We start from the raw sequence: 18,951 nt of genomic DNA, 5'->3' as shown, positions 1-18,951 counted from the left end.
GGAGCGGAAATTACGTCTGCGCAAAGGGGGCGGGACCGGAAGCGCATCAGCCTCGCCTCCCGGGTGACGGCTCACTCGGCTGCCGCCATCTTGCGGACTTGTTGTAGCGCCGCCGCGGGGAAACCGCTCTGAGGCCTCACCGCTCACCCACACCGAGGCGGACTGGCAGCCCTGAGCGTCGCAGTCATGCCGGCGGGACCCGTGCAGGCGGTGCCTCCGCCGCCTCCCGTGGCCACCGAGCCCAAACAGGTATCGTGCCCCCCCTCACCGGGACCGGCAGCCCGGGCCTAGGCCTCGGCGCGCCTCACTTTTGCTGGAAGTAGCGGCCGCTTTGGAGGCCTTGGAGGAACTACAAGTCCCAGGAGGCAGCGCGCTGGAACCGTGGTTCTCAAAAGTGTGGCCTGCGGACCAGCAGCTTCAGCATCTGCTGGGCGTTTGTTAGAAATGCGGAGTCTCTGTAAAGCACAGCATAGGAAATATAGTCAGTGATATTGTATTAACTATGTATGGTGCCAGGTGGAAATATGGGGGGGGACACTTTGTAAAGTATATATGAGTATCTAGCCGCTATGCTATCCACCTGAAACTAGTGCAAAATAATATTGAATGCAGGCTGTAATTGAAACATTAAATTAAAATGTAAAAAAAAAAAAATAGAAATACACCCCAGCTCCTCCAATAGAAATCTGTATTTTAACAAGATCCCAAGGCGACTCATTAAAGTTTGGGAAAAACACAGATCCCGTGCATCTACTGTGGCAACTGGGCCCACTGGCCCCCAGTAATTTCTAATTTCAGGGTTACAGCTTTGAATGTTAATGCTCCTGCATCTCCTCAGTACTTAGTCTAAGCCAGACACGGAGCCTGGGTCCCAGGTTACTGGGATGAATGGGGCACAGCTGCTGCCGTGGAGAGCTGGCTTATAAACTAGCAAGGGGCCAGGTACCCGTGAACATTCCACAAGTGTGTATTGCTCGATGGGCCAGTTACGCTCTCGAGTCCTCAGTTTTATCATCTGTGAAATGGGGGTAATTAAGTTACTTACCTCATAGGGCTCTCGTAAGGGTGATACAAGGTAATATATGTAAAGTGCTTAGAAAAGTGTATGCCACCTACTCTGCTGTCACTGAATTTGGAGGCTGCGGGAGGAGAAGGAGGAGGACCACGTTTCTGGCCTGGTTGACCAGGTGCCTGTTTGGCCATTCACGGGGAAAGCGGTTAGAGAGAGAGAAGTGCCTGGGAAGCAATTGATCTGAAGCTCCGGGGTGCAGAGTGGTCTGGGGCATCCATGTGGGTGGGATTGTTTAGGCTGGAGGTGGTAGAGGAAGCGGAGGAGGTGGCTGTGCGTGCCTGAGGACCGTGTGAAGAGAACCAAGAACAGGATTCTGGGGGTGCCTGACATTACAGAGCAGGAGGTGAAGCAGAAACCTGGGAGGTTTCTCAGGGGGCATGGTGAGCAAGAAGGAAAGACGGGTGAGAATGGGGCCTGGGAGTTGGGCGGAAAGTTTTGTGAAGGGGGGGGGCATTGGTCACACAGCCAGGTGACTGCTGTACTTGGCCGTAGGCAGCTGTTTTTGATGTTGGCAAGGGCACTTGAAATGGACGGGGACCAAGTGGGGGATGAGGAAGTGGGGACGCAAGGCTGAGAGAAGTCAGGATGTTTAGCGGAGGAAGAGGGGCGGAGGGAGAAGGCAGTAGGAGAAAGGAACATGAGGGCAGGGGAGAAACTTTGTTTTTCTGAGATGAGAGACCTGACCCTTCGTTTACTGAAGAGAGACCAGCGAGGAAAGACGATTAGAACCTACGGGGAGTTAATGTTGAGTGTCCAGTGCAGTTTCACAACACATTTGAGCATTGACTGGTAGTGAAGACTGTGGAGTGGATGCAGAGAGAAAAGGCATTTAAGGCAAAAGGCGCTGCCCCGAAGGAGTTCCTTTTTTTTAATTTATTCAGCAAACAATCATTAAATACCCCATGCCAGGCACGTCGCTTGCTCTGGAACATGGATCCATGTTCTGGATTCTGGAACGTGGCTTCTCCGAGACCTGCTTCTGAATCACCTGGGCACTTAGTAGAAATGCAGATCCCTGGTGTCCTGGACACAGTCTAGCTCAGAGGTCGCCAACCGGTGGTCCGTGGGGTCCGAAAGGTTGGCGACCGCTGGTCTAGCTGGTGGAGCCAGAAAAGCTGCTGCTGCTTTTACTGATTCCCCAGGAGGGTCCCTCGCAAGCACAGTGCAGGTAGAGGAACCCCTCTTCTGGAGCAGAGGGTTCTGACCCGAAGGAAGTCCGCGGAAGAGTCTGATGCTCTCAGGTATGTCCAGCCCCAACCCAGGCACTTCAAGACTTTATTTTCTTTTTTCCCAGCCCACAGAAGAGGAAGCTTCTTCAAAGGAGGATTCTACCCCTTCCAAGCCCGTGGTGGGGATCATTTACCCCCCTCCAGAGGTCAGGAATATCGTGGACAAGACTGCCAGCTTTGTGGCCAGGTAACCTAGCTGCTTCTGCTCGTGTGGCTTAAAGTGGCTTTTTAGCGCCAAGAGCTCCTGAATCCGCCCAGGTTAACGCTGGGTTTTAGAGGTGCTGTCGGGTGGGACTCCACTGACATGAACGGTCAATGCACCTCTGAAAGCACCGGTCATCTGAGCAGTTAGTTCACCTGCCAGGGACACTGAGGCCACAGGCTTGATCCCTACAGAGAGGCGCGCTCAGTGCAGGCCCATTGGCTCATCCAAAGCCACAGCGTGGCGGTGAGGTAGGTAGTGGTCAGGACTGGCATCCGACACAGCATGGCAGTGGCAGAGTGTGAGTCACACAAACCCCAGAGTCACCAGGAACCTGTGTTTCCAAAACGGGCCTGAGGAAATGTCTGGAAAGCGCTTGGTCACGGGTGTACGTGTGTCTGTCTAAGCCGCTGGTCTGAGGAAGACAAAAAGGGGTTGATTATTCTCACTGCGAGGACCGCATTCCTCAGAGCCTCCGATGACCCTTCTGCAAAAGGGAGTGAGACGCCACCTCAGGGTGGTTGTGGGGCAGGCGTGAGAGAGGGGGACGGAACCGTTCGGGTACCTCATGCAGGTGTCAGCTGTCTTCTCAGGTGGCATGGAAGGCAGTCCGAGTTCCTCGTGTCCCTCCCCATCATACACACACTCACATATCCTCACATGGAATCCTCTTGATGGCCACGTGACCCCAGAGATCAACACGTCCCCTAGTTTCGGGTCTTTTAAGTATTCCTTCAGCAGCCAGCAGGCCCCATCCAGCCTACAGATCTTTTGTCTTTGCAATTTTTTTTTGTACTCAAATTACTTAAAAATGAGGAGATTGCACAGTAAATCTGGACAACTCCTTGCATGGAAGCAGCAGCTGGTCCTGAGCAGACTGCTGCCCTCAGTCGGGGCATTTGCTCCCCAGGGGGCCACACAGCATCCCCATTGCAATCTCTCTTTCATAGATGTAACCCTTTCCCATCCTCCTAGTGAAATGAAACGGAAGGGAGTCTTTCTATATGGGAGGTGCCATGCAGATGGGTCTCATCACGTTTCAGGGGCTTTGATTCACCTGGGTATTGGGTTAAGACTGTTCTGTGCTGGATTGAACATTACCAGCCCATGTCAGATTTAGGGCAGCAGGCGGTGGATCTGTAATAAATGTTTATAATGTCTCATGGCAACACTTCCCTTCTCCCCTCATATTTTAAAAACCAACGGGAAAGGGGTGTTGGAGGAAGAATCGACACGATCTCACTACCGGAATAGTTTCTGCCAGCTGTTTTCACCTTTTCCTGTTTCCTTGTGGCCCTCGGCGTCCTTTTTTAGACCCTTGTAATACCAGCAGAGGCACTTTCACATCCTGCTTTTCCCTTCGTGCTTGTTAGAAGCATTTTCCCACGTTGCTTCGTGGTCTGGTGCTGCGTGGGCCGCTCTGGAGACGCTGCACCGAGTTGAGGCAATGGGCCTTCTGTGACTCGCTGTCTCTCTCTTTTCCTTCGAAGTTGTTTCCAACATTTCAGTTTGGCAAGCGAAGCTGCGGGGAAGTCTCTGAGCATTTTCTTTCCCGTTTAGATAGTTTCTTTAGAGGAAATAGTGTACGTTACTGGCTGAAGGAGGATTTTTAAAGATTTTTTAAACATTTTGCCAAGTAGCTTTCCAATAATTTTGTGTCACCCCCTTCTGCCACAGAAATCAGAGTGTATCCAAGTTCCCTTAAAAATAATAAACCTATACACCCACATCTCTAGATCTATTGCTGGCTACGATGATTGCCTTGCAGGCATTTCTAAAACTGCACATGCTTTTGTAGACATTGCAGTGAAGGGACGGACTAGCATTTCAACCTGGAATACGGCAAACACGAGGACCCTTCCTTTCACACATGTGATTGATGAGGCGGAGCATACCATAAAAATCACTAACCAGTGTGGTTTTCCAGAAGAAGCTGTGTGTGTGTGTGTGTGTGTGTGTGTGTGTGTGTGTGTGTTTGTAGGTTAGGTCTTCCCTTCTCTGCATTTTCCTTTCAAGGAACTGAAGTGGAAATTACCCTTAAAAGTCCCGCCAGCTGGGTTGAGTCAGAATCCTGTCTTTTTCTGTTGAAATCTTTTTTGTGAGAGAATACAATTTTAACATTAAACTAACTTAAAGCAACAGAAGAGCTGCCTTTTCCTTGTTTCAATCTGTCAGATTGTTCCCAGATGTGGTGAGGTTATGGCTTCAGAGGCCGCGATAGAGGAGACAATCAGAGCCCCTCTTTCCAGCAGCCCTTTATCTGCCCCAGCCGTTAGCTGGGTGTGGTGGCCAAGTTTTGGCAGTGTGTACATTCCCTCTCCTCCTCATGTGTGGCTGGCCTTATGTAAGGAGGGGGACAAAAGCTTCCTCAAGCATGAGGTTCTAGTTGTACTAATTCACTGTCAGATTGAGGCCTACCCCATGGTGTCAGTCACGCTGCAGAGTGTGCCCAGAACGTGCGGAGGAGCTGGCCTGGGTGTAGCCCCCCACCCCCCGCCCCGGCACAGATTATGGTGGCTCATCTGGAGCACAGCATCGCCCGCTCCCTGTCTGCCCCCCTAGCTTCAACTGACAGGGCCAGGGTGTGAAAGTCTGAAGTGGAGCAGCCTGGCTGCCCCCCAGCCCCTGGAGCTGCCCGTGGTGTGTCGGGGGCATCTGTGAGAGCTGGGCCCTGGCTGGAGGAGTGATGGAGGACGTCCCAGTCATCTCCTGATGCCCAGGGCATCTCTGCTGTTTAAGGAGCAGCTCTTCCAATTTTATAGAAGTGACAGCACTCGAATTTGCAGGCCACTCTGCTTCAAGAAGACTTGGGCATCTCATTGATAAATTTGATCTTAATAGTCCAAGATAGAGAAGGTAGCGTTAGCGACATTTCACACATGGGCCATCGAGTCCAAGAGAAGTGGTAGCTTGGTGAGTCAGTAGTGAACCCAAAAGTTGAGCATGTCCATATCTTGTGTCTTTAAGGTTAGTGCATTTCTGACTGACAGGGTGGGGCAAAAGTAGGTTTATAATGGTTCATACGGAAGATAATACAGTAATTACTAAATAATAATACAAAAATAAACTGCTTTGCATACTCACAACTGTAAACCTACTTTTGCCCCGCCATGTATATATGACACCTTGAAATATTACTATTGGGACTTTAAAACATCAGCGTTCCCTAAGCATTCTGAGAGACTTTTTTCATTATTTTGAGGTTTTTAAAGGCATGCAAATTGGGGACATGAGTTAGGGAGAGGAAACTGTCCAGGTGCAGAGAGATGGGAGGCCTCCGGCCGTCCTCACTGCTTCCCTGTCTGAGTGCACCTTCCCCAGCAGCACAGGTTCGCCCCGTGGAGAGTGTTTGCTGACGGTCTCTCCCACCCAGTAGGAAGTGAGGTGATTTTAGGCAGTACTTGGGCAGGGCATAAGTCTAATGGTCTACATTTTCGTGGCTTTTTTAATCCTTCTCGTTACCCAAAGGACAAAGTCTCAGTTTGGTGCTAGGATAACTCACACCTTTCCAGCATTCTGTAATCCACTTTTTAACTAAGGAAACTGGCCTCTGGCACAGCAAACTTGGAGCTAAACTTTAACAATACTAATACTTGGTTTTCCTTGTGTTTAATTTTAAGCCTGCCTTTTATTAGTAAAGTCATATTGATTTTTACTTGAAGTAGTAATATATGCCTTCCTTTGTAAGTACATTTTTAAAAAATATATATATTTTATTGATTTTTTACAGAGAGGAAGGGGGAGAGATAGAGAGTTAGAAACATCGATGAGAGAGAAACATCGATCAGCTGCCTCCTGCACACCTCCCGCTGGGGATGTGCCTGCAATCATGGTACATGCCCTTGACCAGAATCGAACCTGGGACCTTTCAGTCCGCAGGCCGACACTCTATCCACTGAGCCAAACTGGTTAGGGCTGTAAGTACATTTTTTAAAAGTAAATAACTCTTACAAAAAAAAAAAAAAAAAGGCAACAGTCCACATGGTTTTTGGAAATGGCGAGACTGACAGAGGAGCTGCTGGAGTGATGAGCTCGGAGACCCTGTGGTAGAGGAAGCCAGCATCAGGCCAGAGGAGGCAGATGGCCCTGGTGCTGATGGCAGGGGTCTCGAGGAAGACCTCTGCGGTGCTGAGAGATGGACCAGTTTGAGTGATGGGTGGGCAAGAAGGTGGCTTGAACGGGCAGTGTTCTGGGTCTCAGCAGTTGCAGTGGTCGTGGTATTAATTCTTTTTCCCTCCTTCTAGAAACGGACCTGAATTTGAAGCTAGGATACGACAGAACGAGATCAACAATCCCAAGTTCAACTTTCTGAACCCCAATGACCCTTACCATGCTTACTACCGCCACAAGGTCAGCGAGTTCAAGGAGGGGAAGGCTCAGGAGCCCTCAGCCGCCATCCCCAAGGTCATGCAGCAGCAGCAGCAAGCCACCCAACAGCAGCTGCCCCAGAAGGTTGGAGCCAACCCCTCCCCTCACTTCCCCAGGCTTGAGAGGGAGGCTAGGATCGGGAGGGAGAGGAGAGTAATGAACTCTGCTATCCAAACCGCACGGCCACCAGGGAGAGACGTGAGGGTCCTCCCCCATCTCACAGAGGCAGACACAGGCTCAGAGAGCGAGCCCTGCTGACAGCTGGCATTTCTTTAGCACTGCTCGTCAGCTCTGTGCTCAGTGCTTTAGGGGTCTTGTCTCACTGGCACCTCACAGGGGCTGCATGAGGAGGCGGGCAAAGTGATCATTTCACAGATGAGAGATCTGAGGCTCAGGGAAGTGTGATTTACTCAAGGCCAGGGTCAGGGCTTAAAGGGCATGTTCAGCCTCTTCTCTCTGCCTTGTCCAAGGCTGTGGGCCCTTTCTTACGCCATCATTCTGTCTCACTTTCCCAGTCGCGCACCCCATCCCCCTGAAATCTGGCCTGCCCTGATACCCTCAGCACCAGGCCCAGAACTAGGGGTGATTAGGGTTGTCAATGGGGACAGGAAGGGCTGGCACGTTTTGCTTCCTTTGTAGGCCTAGACTGGCCCCTTCCTTTCTCTGCTGCTTTGCTCTGGCAAAGGTGCCTTGTTTTACACCTCCTGCTGGGGAGGGAAAGGCTGGCATAGGCGCTGAGGCCTTGCCTTGCAATTTACACCACTAGGGCCTCAGGCTACTATCTCAGGTCCTTCCTCTATAAAGAGGATTCACGGTACCCGTTCTCTCCACCCGTGGTTCCTGTGGAGACCGGATGAGGAGACAAATGTGGAAGTCCTTCCTCCAGTGGGGTCCTTTGCACACACACAGGGCCTCCTGTATCCTCTCTCGCCCTCGGTTGGAATTTATGAGCCCTGTTCTATCAGGTCTCCTGCTCCCCAGTTTTAGTCTTCGATTTCAGGGCAGCAGCAGAGATAAAGAGGGGCAGGATCTCACTGGAAGCCTTTCAGGTTGTTGAGGCCACAGTTGGCCAAGAAATTGCTGTTCTTGTGAGTCAGGACTCCTCACACCAGGTGTCAGAGCTGTGCACACCATGACCAGAAGCTTAGCGCCCCCCCCCCACCCCCCCCCGGAGCCAGTCCACTCCTGTGCCTCTTGCTCACACGTCTTCTGCATCCTAGGTCCAAGCCCAGGTGATCCAGGAGACCATCGTGCCCAAAGAGCCCCCTCCTGAGTTCGAGTTCATCGCAGACCCCCCCTCCATCTCAGCCTTTGACCTGGACGTGGTGAAGCTGACGGCTCAGTTTGTGGCCAGGAACGGGCGCCAGTTTCTGACCCAGCTGATGCAGAAAGAGCAGCGCAACTACCAATTTGACTTCCTCCGCCCACAGCACAGCCTCTTCAACTACTTCACGAAGCTGGTGGAACAGTATACCAAGGTGCCTGGTCAGGGCGCGGCCGGGGGGCGGGGCCCCAAAGCATGCTATCCACTCACTGTCTACAAGGACAGGCTTCCTCTGTGGGGCCCCTGGGTGGATGCTAACATTTTATTTCCGTGTGAAATCTTGATTTATATTCGGTTTTCCCTTTTAAATGCAACATTGACTGCTGTTTCTAAAGAAAATTGAAATGCGTGATTGATAACTGCATTAGGTGAGTGCCTGCTATGTGACGAGGCCAAGTGGTGTTAGCTAGCTGCTTTTTTAAAAAATATATATATATATTCTTACTGATTTCAGATCGGCTGCCTCCTGCACGCCCCCTACTGGGGATGGAGCCTATAACCCAGGCATGTGCCCTGACTGGGAATTGAACCGTGACCACCTGGTTCATAAGTCAATGCTCAACCACTGAGCCACGCCTGCCGGGCATGCTAGCTGCTTTTAAGTACATTTACGTTTTTAGGTGCCTAGCATAGAGCCTGAGAAGGAAGCAAGCCCGTAATAATTGTCTCCTCTTACCTAATTTAATTCTCACAAGAACCCGTGAGGTAAAAGTGTTTTCTCCCTTTTTTTAAAAGCAGGAACAGGCTCAAAGAGGTGAAGTCACTTACTGATGGTCTGCCAGCTGATAAGGAGCTGTACAGACTGACCGTGTGCTGGGTGATGTGCCATGGTTTTGCATACTTTCCTGCTGATTCTTACAGCAGCCTTTTCAGTTGATCATGCCAACTTTGGTGGTGGTGCCACCATTTTGTAGAAGGAAACCAAGCTACGGAAGTTACATAACTTGCCCCAAATCACAGCCAAGTGGAGCTGGGATAGGGATCCAGAATCCCATGCTCTCCCTTCCGCACCTTTCCCCAGCCCAGGAGCCCCTCTTGGTCCGGTTGTGCTGTGCTGACGGCTGCTTTAATAATTTCTGTGTTTCAGATCTTGATTCCGCCCAAAGGCTTATTTACAAAGCTCAAGAAAGAGGCCGAGAACCCCCGAGAAGTTTTGGACCAGGTAAACTCATTTAAAAAATATATATATTTTTAAAATTTATTTCAGAGAGGAAGGAAGAGGGAAAGAGAGATAGAAACATCGATGATGATAAAAAAAAAAATCATTGGTTGGCTGCCTCCTGCACGCCCCCACTGGGGATCTGGGGATTGAGCGTGCAACCCAGGCATGTGCCCTTGATCGGAATTGAACCTGGGACCCTTCAGTCCGCAGGCTGACACTCTGTCCACTGAGCCAATGGGAAGCCAGCTGGGGCTAAACTCCTTTTTTATAACCAGTTACTGATGTGGAAGTTACATGTGGGTTGTTTCCTGTTTGTGAATGATCTCCGGGGCAGTGCCTTGTTATGTTCCGGGCACAGGAGTGGTGGAGAGGGAGGCCTTCCGCTACCAGGGCCAAAGGAACCTGGGTCTCTGTCCCAAGTGTCTGCTCTCAGCATCCCTCTTTCCTGCCCTCACGAGAAGCCAGCTCCCGAGCAGGTGCCTGTTGTAGCCCAGGTTTTCAGAATTGAGGACAGAAGGCATCTCTTCGAGACACTGCCTTTTGTGGCCAGGTCTTCTTATGTGTAGACCAGTAGCTTAATCGTTTCGTAGACGAACATGTATTCTGTGGGTAGCAGTGGTCATTTCTCCATTTGATATGATTATGTACTGTAGTGCTTGGTGCCTACACGTTGCAAGACACCGTCATGTAAGTATCTTCAGCTTCATGTCACCAAGCACCTGAATAGGTTCCCCGAGTCAGAATGACATGGATCGAGGAGACTTCTGACATTGGCCATCTCCTGCTGCTGCTGTTCATGAGAGGAGATAGTAAACATTTGTTTAATTTTTAGAGAAGTGTTGTACATATTTCAACAAATGTGGCTGTTTTGGATGGCCGCGTGAAGTCTTGTTTCTCAGGCTCTCAGGCCGCTTGTCTTTTGAGCACTCGGTTGTCGTGCAAGACTTCCCCTGACCCAGCTCCTCGCTAACTCGGGCAAAAAACTCTGAGGTTATGACAAATGGCTGGCCTTGGGGCCTCGGCAGACGGTTTCTGTGGCATTTAGAGTTGTCATCCTGTCCGAACTCTGGGCCTGGCTGGAACTAGACACAAATGCCATAGTTTGCTCCCCAAAGTCCCCTTTGTAGGCACGGCAGCCTCCTCCGTTCTGCAGGAGGTGCTGGCTTGTTAAAGGCCCCCGGGTGACACCTCCATCAGGGGCAGATCCTGATTCCGCTCAGCTCCTGTGTCCTGGCTCTTTAGGTGTGTTACCGCGTGGAGTGGGCCAAGTTCCAGGAGCGTGAGCGGAAGAAGGAAGAGGAGGAGAAGGAGAAGGAGCGGGTGGCCTACGCGCAGATCGACTGGCATGACTTCGTGGTGGTGGAAACGGTGGACTTCCAGCCCAACGAGCAGGGTAGGTCTGTGCGGAGGTAGGTCTGTGCAAGGGTAGGTCTGTGAGGAGGTAGGTCTGGGCGGGGGTAGGTCTGTGAGGGGGTAGGTCTGGGCGGGGGTAGGTCTGGGCGGGGGTAGGTCTGGGCGGGGGTAGGTCTGTGAGGGGGTAGGTCTGCGAGGGGGTAGGTCTGTGAGGGGGTAGGTCTGGGCGGAGGTAGGTCTGTGAGAGGGTAGGTCTGTGCGGAGGTAGGTCTGGGCGGGGGTAGGTCTGAGGCCAGTGGGAAGCCAGGCGTTCGGAGCCGTCCTGGGAGAGCTTGTGTGGCTGTTCCCCGGAACAGCAGACTTCCTCGGAGGGCTGTGTCCGTGTCCCTTCCCCTCTGCTCCCGGAGCACTTCAGTTCTACCGCACTGTGCCAGCTAGACTTAATTCAGCAAATACTCACTGGGTCAGACTCCGGGTGGGTCTCTGGAGATGGGGGAGAAATCAGCCCCAGCCCTCGGAGAGCTCACAGCGTGCAGAGAGGATAGATGGGCCTTTATAGGGAACATCTGTGGAGGCCTCCCTTTGACTCCGTCTCCCCCTCCCCCAGGGAACTTCCCTCCCCCTACGACCCCGGAGGAGCTGGGGGCACGGATCCTCATTCAGGAGCGCTATGAGAAGTTTGGGGAGAGCGAGGAGGTGGAGATGGAGGTTGAGTCTGATGAAGAGGACGAGAAGCAGGAGAAGGCAGAAGAGCCTCCTTCCCAGCTGGACCAGGACACCCAAGTGCAAGACATGGACGAGGTGTGCCCCTGGGCCCTGGGCAAGCCTGAGGCTGACCTTTCTCTGGAGCCCAAGGAGACGGGGGTGCTCTCCACTAGAGTCCGAGATCCAGCCCCTTGTGAGGCTCGAAGGAGGCGTGGGTCCTGAATAAGGCAGCTGCCCGAACCCCGCAGCACAGAGCCCTTCCAGCCTGGGCAACAAAGAGGCATTCACAAGCAAGGACTGAGTGCTGTGCCGGCCCTGGCCTGCGACCTTCCCCCTTGCCCAGAGGCCCTGTTCCTCACCACCCCCAGGCCAGCTCTGTCAGGGAACCCGCCACACCTCAGCTTTGATGCATTCGAGCTTCGGCCCAAATGATCAGCAGCCCCAGAGCTTTCCTAAGTGCAGCCTGTGCCTCCTTTCGGCCACCTCCACCCTCTTGGAGCCAGGCCCTCCAAGCAGGCCTAGAGGCTCCAGGCCAAGGCGCGCTCCTTCGCTCAGAAAGAATCTGCGTGCAGCCTGAGAAGAAAGCCCCTGTGTCTGTGGGAATTGACGTTCTCTCGCCCTCCCAGCATTACTCTGAGCAGCAACCCTCGAGCGCTGACTCGCTCCCCGCACCCCTCCCTGGCATGTTAAGTGCCCTTGGTCTCCTGGGACTGCCTGGTGCCAGCTGCTGGAAATGCCTGGGCGGAACGTTAGCACCACGGCCCCCAGCATTCCCATTCATGCTTCGACGAAGCAGCTCGGCTGGCTGCTGGCTGGCCTCGCTGCCCGGGAAGCTTAGCACATGGCCACTGGCTGCAGGCCTAGGCACCTTGCCATCCTGAGAGCCTCAGGGTTCGGCTGTAGAGCGGCAGCTTCTCAGCCCCTCTTGAAATCCCGCCACTGCTTTGCTTTTCAGGGTTCAGATGATGAAGAAGAAGGGCAGAAAGTGCCCCCACCCCCAGAGACACCCATGCCGCCGCCTCTGCCCCCGACTCCAGACCAGGTCATTGTCAGGAAGGACTACGACCCCAAAGGTAGAACCTGCTCTCCTTCCCTCACGTTCCTCAGCCCTGCCCGGTTCTAGAATGGCTCGAGGTGGCTTGTTAAAGGCATCAATAGCCCCTCCAGCCCAGGCCTCACCGTGGGTCACAGGGAGTAGCCATCTCTGGGGCCCTGACAATTCCCCCAGCGCTAGGTGCCGTGTGGCACTGAATGGCTGTGTCATGGATGAGTGATGCACGAATGAAATAACACCCTCTTCCGCCAGGCTGCCACCCAGGGTTCTCACTCAAGCATCTCTTCCCTTTTAGCTTCCAAGCCCCTGCCTCCAGCCCCTGCTCCGGATGAGTACCTTGTGTCCCCCATCACGGGGGAGAAGATCCCTGCCAGCAAAATGCAGGAACACATGCGCATCGGGCTGCTCGACCCCCGCTGGCTGGAGCAGCGAGATCGCTCCATCCGCGAGAAGCAGAGCGATGACGAGGTGTACGCTCCAGGTGAGGTGGGGGTGCCCCCACCCAGTCCACACCCCTTCTCTGACTCAGCCCTGACTCACTTTGACCCATGGGAATCTCTGAACTACAGTTAACTTGCTTTAAGCAAACATAGAAAGCAGCAGTTGAGCTCCACAAAAGCTTTCAAGGTTATGTACAGCCTGTGATGCTACAAAAGAACCCCCCATTTTGCAGAATGACTAGCGATAGGACTCCTCCAGAGACAGGCACCTGACAGGGATGGCATGCGCCCACTGACATCCCAGAGCCAGATCTGAGCAGCTGGGAGGGACGCTCATTCTGCAGACCGTCTTAGAATGGGACTCGACACGGCTCTCCTGTGACTGCTGTGCGAGAAGCGGCAACGGGGCACTGTCCCAGAGGGAGGAGACCAAGCTTTCCTTCTGGACTCTGCTGCTTGCTCCTCACGTGGCCCTGTACTCTCAGTTGCCTTTCATTCGTCAAGGAGTTGGACAAGCTCTGGTTGATAGGCTTCTTTAGAGCTGATTGGGCAGCCTTCCCCGGCTCAGAGGACAGGCATGCTGGGGTGGGACGCAGTCAGCCTTGTCCCATGGGCCCAGCCTCCACCCTGCACCAGGAGAGCTGCTGCCTTGTCAGAAGGGCACGTGGTTTAGAGTCCCTTTCTGTCCCGTCTCTGTCCAGGTCTGGATATCGAGAGCAGCTTGAAACAGTTGGCTGAGCGACGTACCGACATCTTCGGTGTAGAGGAAACAGCCATTGGTAAGAAGATCGGTGAGGAGGAGATCCAGAAGCCAGAGGAAAAGGTGCAGTGTGGATTCTCCTAGAGCCTTCCCTGCCCTCAGACTCCCACACTGGCCTCAGTTCTAGGTGTCCTGACAAGCTGTGGTGTTGCTTTCCCTTGCAGGTGACCTGGGATGGCCACTCAGGCAGCATGGCCCGAACCCAGCAGGCTGCGCAGGCCAACATCACCCTCCAGGAGCAGATCGAGGCCATCCACAAGGCTAAGGGCCTGGTGCCGGAAGATGATACCAAAGAGAAGATCGGCCCCAGCAAGCCCAACGAAATCCCTCAGCAGCCACCTCCTCCGTCCTCAGCCACCAATATACCCAGCTCAGCCCCGCCCATCACCTCCGTGCCCCGGCCACCGGCAGTAAGCCAGCAGCCACCTTGTCCCTGGCCTTGTAGAGTGTGGTTCTTGGGGTTGGATACTACTGGCTAAGGGCAGCTGCCTGATTGCAGGGCCTGAGTGCTGAGTGGGTCAGATACAGGGAACCCTTTAACTGGAAGTGAGAGCCTCTAGCCTGACCTTCGATCTGTGTGGGAGGATTGGAACAGGGAGGGAGGCAAGTGGCAGATGCAGAGCAGGCGTGGGGCAGAGGGGCTGCAGGGCTTAATGGGCCTTTGAGGAGCGCTGGCTCGTCTCCAGGAGGCTCCATCAAGGTCAGCCTCTTGGGCTCTCTCAGTGTTGCCGTGAGTGGCCAGTTGAGTCCCAAGTGCAAAGAGTGCTGCCCCTGGGCCTCTGTCGGCGAAGTTCCTGTCAGAGCCTGGGGTGAGGCTGCGACCTCTCGGCCCCAGGGGCCTGAGTTGGAGCCCCACCCTTAAAGGCTGCAGGTGACCAGTTGCCAGCTGTGCATCCCGCCTGGGCTTTCTGTGACCTTGGGATCCCTTCTCCCCACAGATGCCGCCTCCTGTCCGCACCACAGTTGTGTCCGCAGTGCCCGTGATGCCCCGGCCCCCGATGGCTTCAGTGGTCCGACTGCCCCCAGGCTCGGTGATCGCTCCCATGCCGCCTATTATCCACGCGCCCAGGATCAACGTGGTGCCAATGCCTCCCTCAGCCCCTCCGATCATGGCACCCCGCCCACCTCCTATGATTGTGCCAACAGGTCAGTGTCTCACGTTGCTTTCTAGGCCATTTGGTCAGGACTACAGGCCAAACACTGTGAGCAGAGCAGTGGCTGGTGGTGTGCTAGCTGGTCGGGCCCGGGGTCTAGCCTAGAAGAAAGCCATGGCTTCCCCGTGTGAGTTCCCTGAGCTGGGAGCCACGACTCTTGGGGGAGATGGTCTGATGTGACAGAGCTGGGGTTTGTGCAGCCCAGGAGTCAGGCCCTAGGCAGGCGCAAAGGCCTCACGGTGATTACTGCTGGCAGGCACCCCCTCCATCCATCAGTCCTGCCCCTGTTCCAGTGCTAGGCTGCCCAATCTGGGCGGCGTCCCCAGTCCCCTGGCCAGGAAACCGGCTGGCTGCCAGACTCGGCAAGGAGCGGCCCTTCACACCTCTCACTGGGAGAAACAGGAAACCTTTGCAATCTCCCCTCTAAGGTCTCACCAGCCCTGATTCCTGGGCTCCTCCCCCACTCACACAGCTGCTTATTCCTGTCCTTCCAGCCTTTGTGCCCGCTCCGCCTGTGGCCCCTGTCCCAGCTCCAGCCCCAATGCCCCCTGTCCACCCTCCGCCGCCCATGGAGGATGAACCCGCCTCCAAGAAACTGAAGACAGAGGACAGCCTCATGCCCGAGGAGGAGTTCCTTCGCAGAAACAAGGTATGTGACCCCAGAGCGCTGCCCGTGGCCGCGAGCGTCCAGCTGGGCGTCCCGTCCTGCCCCAGTCCAGCACTGCCTGGCCACCCTGTTCTGCTCCCGTGGTTTTGGCTTCCAGGGCCTGGGTCGGCCCGTGTGGCCGGGAGGGCTTCTGAGCACGTGCTTGATGTGGGTCAGCAGTTGGAGGAGCAGACAGCATTGGTGCCCCGGTGTGGACTGTTGCAGAGGCCGGAGGGAGACCAGCTGCACAGGCAGCAGGACTTGTGTGTGGAAGGGACCCTCAGCCCCAGAGCAGCGATTTTCAACCTTTCCCGTCTCATGGCACACACACAATTACTGACGTTCTGCTGCACACCAAAAATGTGTATTTTTTGCCAACCCGACCAAAAAAATAGGTATAATTTTGATTCATTCACAACAGACGGCTGTTGTTGTGTTGGTGGTGTCATTTTTTTATTGGACAATCTAAGGGAAAGATGTCAGGATTTGCATGTTTTAAAAATGCTAGCGGCACACCAGTTGAACATCGCTGGCCTATAGGAAATCCTGGGTGCAGTTCTTAATTTCTGTGTGGCCTTCTCCTCCAGTTTCAGCCCTTAGGAGGTCTGCCTGTTGTGGGGATCCTGTTGGGGTGCTAGAGATAAGGGGAGGTGGGAACCTTGGCACTTCGGTCCCTAGGAAAGTTGTTAGGCTCGCTCCACGAGGAGGCAGGAACAGTCCCAGCCCCATTCCCCCAGTGCCTTTGACAAATCTTTTTCTCTTTCATTTTTTCCCAATAGTGTTTCCCATCTCTTGAGGGCTCAAGTGCCAGGGTAAAGCGACGTACTGTACGCGCACTTGTCCATTTAGTGCTCACAACAGTACCGTGTAGTGGTTGTGATTAGCTGCCTAATAGACATGGCATTGAAGTTCAGAGACCTAGTTACTAGGTAGCGGGGAGGCTGAGTTGAAACCCAGGTTTTCTGATTTCACAGTTGATATTCTTCCCCCCATGGTAATTCTTGGGGTTTGCAGAGCATGTTCATATCACTTCTTCAGCTCCAGACTCACCAGGAGGCAGGGTAGAGATCATTTTAAAGAAGAGAAACCAAATCTTGTGCCATGTCACCAGTGGCATCAGGGACCAGTGTCCAGGAGCCCAGATGGAGAGGGGACACTGTCCAGACTGGCCTAGGAATAGGAGAGCATAGTTCCTGATCGGCTCAGGGGTCCCCGGCATAATGGCCCCCTCCTGTTTCGCAGGGTCCAGTGTCCATCAAGGTTCAAGTGCCCAACATGCAGGATAAGACGGAATGGAAACTGAACGGACAGGTGCTGGTCTTCACCCTCCCGCTCACTGACCAGGTATGAGTTGCTGCAGGGGAGCCAAGGGGTCAAGGGGCAGCTTCCTTCAGCCGACCTTAGCAAAGGGGTAAATGTCCTCTCCTTGTCCCACAGGTCTCTGTTATCAAGGTGAAAATTCACGAAGCCACGGGCATGCCTGCAGGGAAACAGAAGCTGCAGTATGAGGTGAGTCGAGTGTCTGGTCCTGCCCCTTGGGTCACAGTGCTTCTGTCATCCCAGAAGCTCAGTCCCCTGTGGAACCAAAGGAGTGGGGAGATGCCTGGATGTGGCCATCTGAGTCCATCCTAGAAGTAGTGATGCTGGCTGGGAGGGAGTGCAGGGGCAGGTTAGCCTGACAAGGTGAGGCTTTAGTGGGTCACAGTATAATCTTGTGTGGGGTCCAAAAACCCTCTGCCTCAGGGACAAGGGTGGACATCTGGGGACAGTTCTTCGGGGTGCTCTAGTGGGGTTCTGGTCCAGGGGTGGAGCCACCCAGTCAGAGTGGTTTCAAGTAGCCTGGCTTTGTGCATGGACAGAGGTGATAGTCCAGCTAGGCCTGGTGCCCACCAGGCCTCACAGGGCTGCTGTGTTGTCCCACTTTGGACTTGGACAAATCTCCACTCTGGGCCTCAGTTTCCTGCTCTGCATACGTGGCTGTTGGACTAGTTGATCTCTAAAGGTCTTGTGATTTAAAATTCTGTGGGGTTGGTCAGGGCCACCTTCTTGGAGAGTTGACAAAAGGGAAGAACATGGCTTGGGAGGGAGGGAGGGAGGGAGGGAGGGAGGGAGGGAGGGGGGGGAGGGAGGGAAAGCAAAGCATTCTGGGAGGAACCAGAGACCTGCCCTGTGCCTGCATCCCCCCTTGCCCCCGGCCTTCCTTCAGGCTCCTGTGTTCACTGAGTTCAGAATGTGAACAGACGTAGGGAGTGAGGCTGCGCAGTGTGCTCAAGGCCATATTGCCCATGCTAAGCACACCGTCTGTTTTCCAGGGCATCTTCATCAAGGACTCCAACTCACTGGCTTACTACAACATGGCCAATGGCGCCGTCATCCACCTGGCCCTCAAGGAGAGAGGCGGGAGAAAGAAGTAGAGGAGAGGAACCTGTCAGGTCCCAGCCACAGCTGTTTTGCCTCTCCTGTCCCTCACCCCCTGCCCCAGATCCCGAGACCCTGCCTTGTACATTGGTTTCCCTCTTAGTTTGGAAATTTAAGTTGTCCTGCGGTTTCCTCCCCTACCCCCTTCCCACATTGGTAAGAGGGCTTCCTACGCCGCTCCCCTCCCCAGTGGTCTCTGGAATTCCTTTGTGTTCAAGTCTTGATTTGAAGGGATTCATTCCTTCTGGCAGCCCGTTCGGAAATGTGAACCCAGGAATGTTCTGGGGATGGTGTCATAGTGCCGATTGGCGCTTGGCTGATAGAATATGCTTGTTAACGTCATTAATCATTTTGTGTTTTGCCACAGGCTATCTAATAAACCTCTTGGACCCTTCTTGTGAAATCAGTGTCATAAGACTTGTCTCTTGGCCTCCTGCACCCTGTCCAGACCCAAGGCAGCGGGGAGAGGGGAGGAGGGGGGAGCACTGGGTTTTTAACTAACTTACTGACACCATCAAGGCTTTCATGACTCATGGGGAGATATATTTTTATTATCCTTTTAAAGCATTCGGACTCTCTAAAGGCACAGCCCTGTGATTTAACAGACTAATACAGATGTCTTCAACAGCCACGAGCACAGGAGAACAAGGACGGGTGAGATGCAGTTCCTGGGTCGGGACAGCAGTGAGACACATGCAGATGAGACTCGAGGGTAGCGGTTTCCTGCAGGCATGGAATCACCCCTCACCTCATTGGCTCTTGACCTTGGGCCGGTGGCTTATGTTGAGTGAGCACAGGGACATGAGGTGTTTTAAAAAAAATGTATTTAATTGTGCTGAGGCCATGAACTATTCCAAGGACTATAAAGTTGAACCAATTTACCCCCATTGTCCTAAACACTTTATCAATTTTAACTCATGTAATACTGATGTGAGTATTCCTGTGTGTGTGTGTGTGTGTGTGTGTGTTTTTAAACAGCACTTGCCTATTAGCTCACAGTCTGTAAGTCACAAGTCCAGGCTGAGATCAAGATATTGGCTGGGCTGCATTCCCTCTGGAGGCTC

The 18,951-nt window shown here is 53.6% G+C and overlaps 1 protein-coding gene across 1 annotated transcript; it reads left to right on the top strand.

Annotated features, from left to right (window-relative positions):
- The first annotated feature begins 61 nt into the window (after nt 1–61).
- SF3A1 (splicing factor 3a subunit 1) lies at nt 62–18,287 on the top strand. The gene is made up of 16 exons (XM_080649661.1): nt 62–249; nt 2,367–2,488; nt 6,748–6,955; nt 8,092–8,349; nt 9,283–9,357; nt 10,600–10,750; nt 11,318–11,511; nt 12,371–12,488; nt 12,765–12,950; nt 13,611–13,732; nt 13,834–14,079; nt 14,608–14,815; nt 15,318–15,472; nt 16,712–16,813; nt 16,907–16,978; nt 17,782–18,287. Exons 1-16 carry the CDS (start codon nt 187–189, stop codon nt 17,881–17,883), a joined length of 2,382 nt encoding a protein of 793 aa, XP_080505787.1. The 5' UTR covers nt 62–186; the 3' UTR covers nt 17,884–18,287.
- Nucleotides 18,288–18,951: the final 664 nt, after the last annotated feature.

Source organism: Plecotus auritus, assembly GCF_963455305.1.
Source record: "Plecotus auritus genome assembly, chromosome: 13".
Lineage (NCBI taxonomy): Eukaryota > Metazoa > Chordata > Mammalia > Chiroptera > Vespertilionidae > Plecotus > Plecotus auritus.
The sequence above is the reverse complement of the archived record's forward strand: the minus strand, read 5'-3'. Positions and strand labels throughout refer to the sequence as shown.

What these genes read in the sequence shown, in the direction of transcription:
- SF3A1 (XM_080649661.1), top strand. Translation starts at nt 187, where the DNA reads ATGCCGGCGGGACCCGTGCAGGCGGTGCCTCCGCCGCCTCCCGTGGCC. An exon ending in CTTCCAGCCCAACGAGCAGG is followed by an intron (nt 10,751 to 11,317) that starts GTAGGTCTGTGC and finishes CCCCTCCCCCAG; the next exon opens with GGAACTTCCCTCCCCCTACG. An exon ending in TGACGAGGTGTACGCTCCAG is followed by an intron (nt 12,951 to 13,610) that starts GTGAGGTGGGGG and finishes GTCTCTGTCCAG; the next exon opens with GTCTGGATATCGAGAGCAGC.